Source organism: Cryptotermes secundus, unplaced genomic scaffold, assembly GCF_002891405.2.
Source record: "Cryptotermes secundus unplaced genomic scaffold, Csec_1.0 scaffold1133, whole genome shotgun sequence".
NCBI classification, from domain to species: Eukaryota; Metazoa; Arthropoda; class Insecta; order Blattodea; family Kalotermitidae; genus Cryptotermes; species Cryptotermes secundus.
Window position 1 is genome coordinate 239210 of NW_019728510.1, and position 2778 is coordinate 241987.

The 2778-nt window shown below is 34.6% G+C and overlaps 1 protein-coding gene across 1 annotated transcript; it reads left to right on the forward strand.

Annotated features, from left to right (window-relative positions):
• The first annotated feature begins 840 nt into the window (after positions 1-840).
• Positions 841-2288, forward strand: LOC117282382. Its single transcript, XM_033751756.1, has 2 exons — positions 841-2173; positions 2254-2288. The coding sequence occupies exon 1, from the start codon at positions 1059-1061 to the stop codon at positions 2097-2099; it is 1041 nt and encodes a 346-aa protein (XP_033607647.1). The 5' UTR covers positions 841-1058; the 3' UTR covers positions 2100-2173; positions 2254-2288.
• The last annotated feature ends 490 nt before the right edge of the window (positions 2289-2778 follow it).

The following is a 2778-nucleotide window of genomic DNA, read 5'->3' on the forward strand; positions in this document are numbered from 1 at the left end:
GCTTTCGCGTTAAGTTTATTATCTGCAAAGCTAAGCACTCTAATGTTTAATTCACCAATTAAATATATATGGATAAATACCGTCTTAAGTGCAACAAATTTTATTGTAGTTTTTACTTCTTTTCCTCCTCCACACTACATGTTTCGGCCCTAAATGGCCATCATCAGGTGTGTATCACTCACGTAGCTGTTACACTGCTACAATAAAATTTGTTGCACTTAAGACGGTATTTATCCATATATATTGTGTGAGTGTAACAGGATGCTGAAATATAATATTGTCACCAATTAAACTTTTCATAATATCTGCTATACTTTCAGCATTATCCTGATTGCACTCTAAAGAGATCTCTGAAATATCTAAAGTTTCAATATCTGTATCTCTTACTTTTAATCCACTTATTAACTCTTTTAAACCTTCTACCCCTATAGGATTACCAGATAACCTCAAACTCTTAAGTTCACTAGCTTGCTTCAAGAGTTTTGCTAATGATTTCATCCCTTCTTTAGTTATTCTCCCTTCTTCCGTATTGTAATTTCCAATGTCTAATTCATTTATAAATAGGTTTTTTCCTTGATAGTCCTTTTGTGCTTTCTCCTTAATACCCTTTATTATGCGATCATTTATACCTGTGTTGGCTAAATTTAATACAGTAATTTTGAATTGTTTCATTTTGGTCCGTTACACTATCAATCACTAATTGTCAATAGATTTTCCGTCAAGTGCAACAATGTTCACTTAATTATCTCATCTGCCTTACATGTTTCGGTTCCAAGGAACCATCTTCAGAGGCACTTATAACAAACCATGAAAACACTGGCACAGCTCAACATCCACAATATGTAATTATTCGTGGAAACTATTACATATAACGGAGTGTAAAGCACAACACTTCCCAGTATCTTGAATGCAGGTATATCACTTGCATCTAAAGGACCACCCTCAAAACCGAGTCGTCAACGTTAAAATTTAAAGTTAAAAAATTAAAAAACGTTCAAGTAAAATATTATTCAGGCTCCTTCTTGGTGAATCGTNGGGGGAGCCCATAGTCAAGTCTAATGGCGGAAGTATTTCTGCAGCATTTTGAACAAAGGGAAGTAAAACATTTGCTAGAGGACAAACATATCATTTACTATAATAGATATGTGGATGACATAATTTTGATTTATAACCAATTAAAAGTTACACCCCAATTCATCTTAGATCAGTTCAATAAGCAAAATAAAAATTTGCATTTCACATTAAATGAAGAGGAGAGTAACCAAATAACGTACCTTGACTTGCAGTTAACAAATAACCACGGACAAATAAGAATGGAGATATATAGAAAGCCCACATCGACAGACACAACGATAAGTAATAGTTCTTGCCATCCCAAGGAGCAAAAATTGGCAGCATACAAAAATTGGTTGCATAGATTAGCCATTCTACCTCTGGATAACGTAGCAAAGAGTAAAGAATTAAATACAATCATTAATATTGCGGAGAACAATGGTTATAGTAAAGAATTGATTACACGTATGTATCACAAATGTCGACAACTAAACAAACTTACCCCCATTGAAGGAAGTGAACAGAAATGGGTTTCATACACATATAACGGATGTTACACTAGGAAAATTACGAAGCTTTTCAGAAACACGAACGTAAGAATAGCCTTTAAAGTAAATCATACATTAGGTAAAATACTTAATACTAAACAAAGCAAAAACTCTTATGAGCAAAGCGGCGTTTACAAATTAACCTGCTTAGAATGCCAACAAGTGTATATAGGTCAAACAGGCAGAAAGTTGATAACACGCTATAATGAACATATAAGATGTATAAGGTTCAATAAAGATGACTCAGCCTATGCTCAACATATTTTAAATCGACAACATCAATATGGCCCAATTGCGCAAACCATGGAATTGATTGAAGTGGCAAGGAAGGGAAAATTAATGAATATCAAAGAAGAATATCAAATCTACCGCCACTACAGGGACAACAAATTAATAGATGAGCAGAAACAGGCAAAAGAGATCAATACTCAGAACAGCATGTTTGACCTCATTACTACTTGTACACACACACCCCCCACTACGTCACGATACACATAGCTTTAAATAACATCGACGTACACTCTCCAATGCAGTACGCAACGCACACCGCGTAAGATACACCCGACCACAAGGTAAGGCCAGGATCATAATAGTATTTAACATTAAATATATAATAATAGATACAACCTAACGTAATATAATATCTTTGCAGCCTACACAACTCTGTGCTGACGCCTCCCCCCATTGGGACGATTCACCAAGAAGGAGCCTGAATAATATTTTACTTGAACGTTTTTTAATTTTTTAACTTTAAATTTTAACGTTGACGACTCGGTTTTGAGGGTGGTCCTTTAGATGCAAGTGATATACCTGCATTCAAGATACTGGGAAGTGTTGTGCTTTACACTCCGTTATATGTAATAGTTTCCACGAATAATTACATATTGTGGATGTTGAGCTGTGCCAGTGTTTTCATGGTTTGTTATAAGTGCCTCTGAAGATGGTTCCTTGGAACCGAAACATGTAAGGTAGATGAGATAATTAAGTGATCAAAATATACATTGTTGCACTTGACGGAAAATCTATTGACAATTAGTTAATACAGTAAGTTTCCGGTGGTTATACAAAAAGTCAACTATTGTCTTAACATCATTTTCATTAAAACCTCTGACAACTTTATTGGATGAACAATCTAAGCTTTTCATACTAGTATTCTTTCTTAAAGCCTGAAATATCT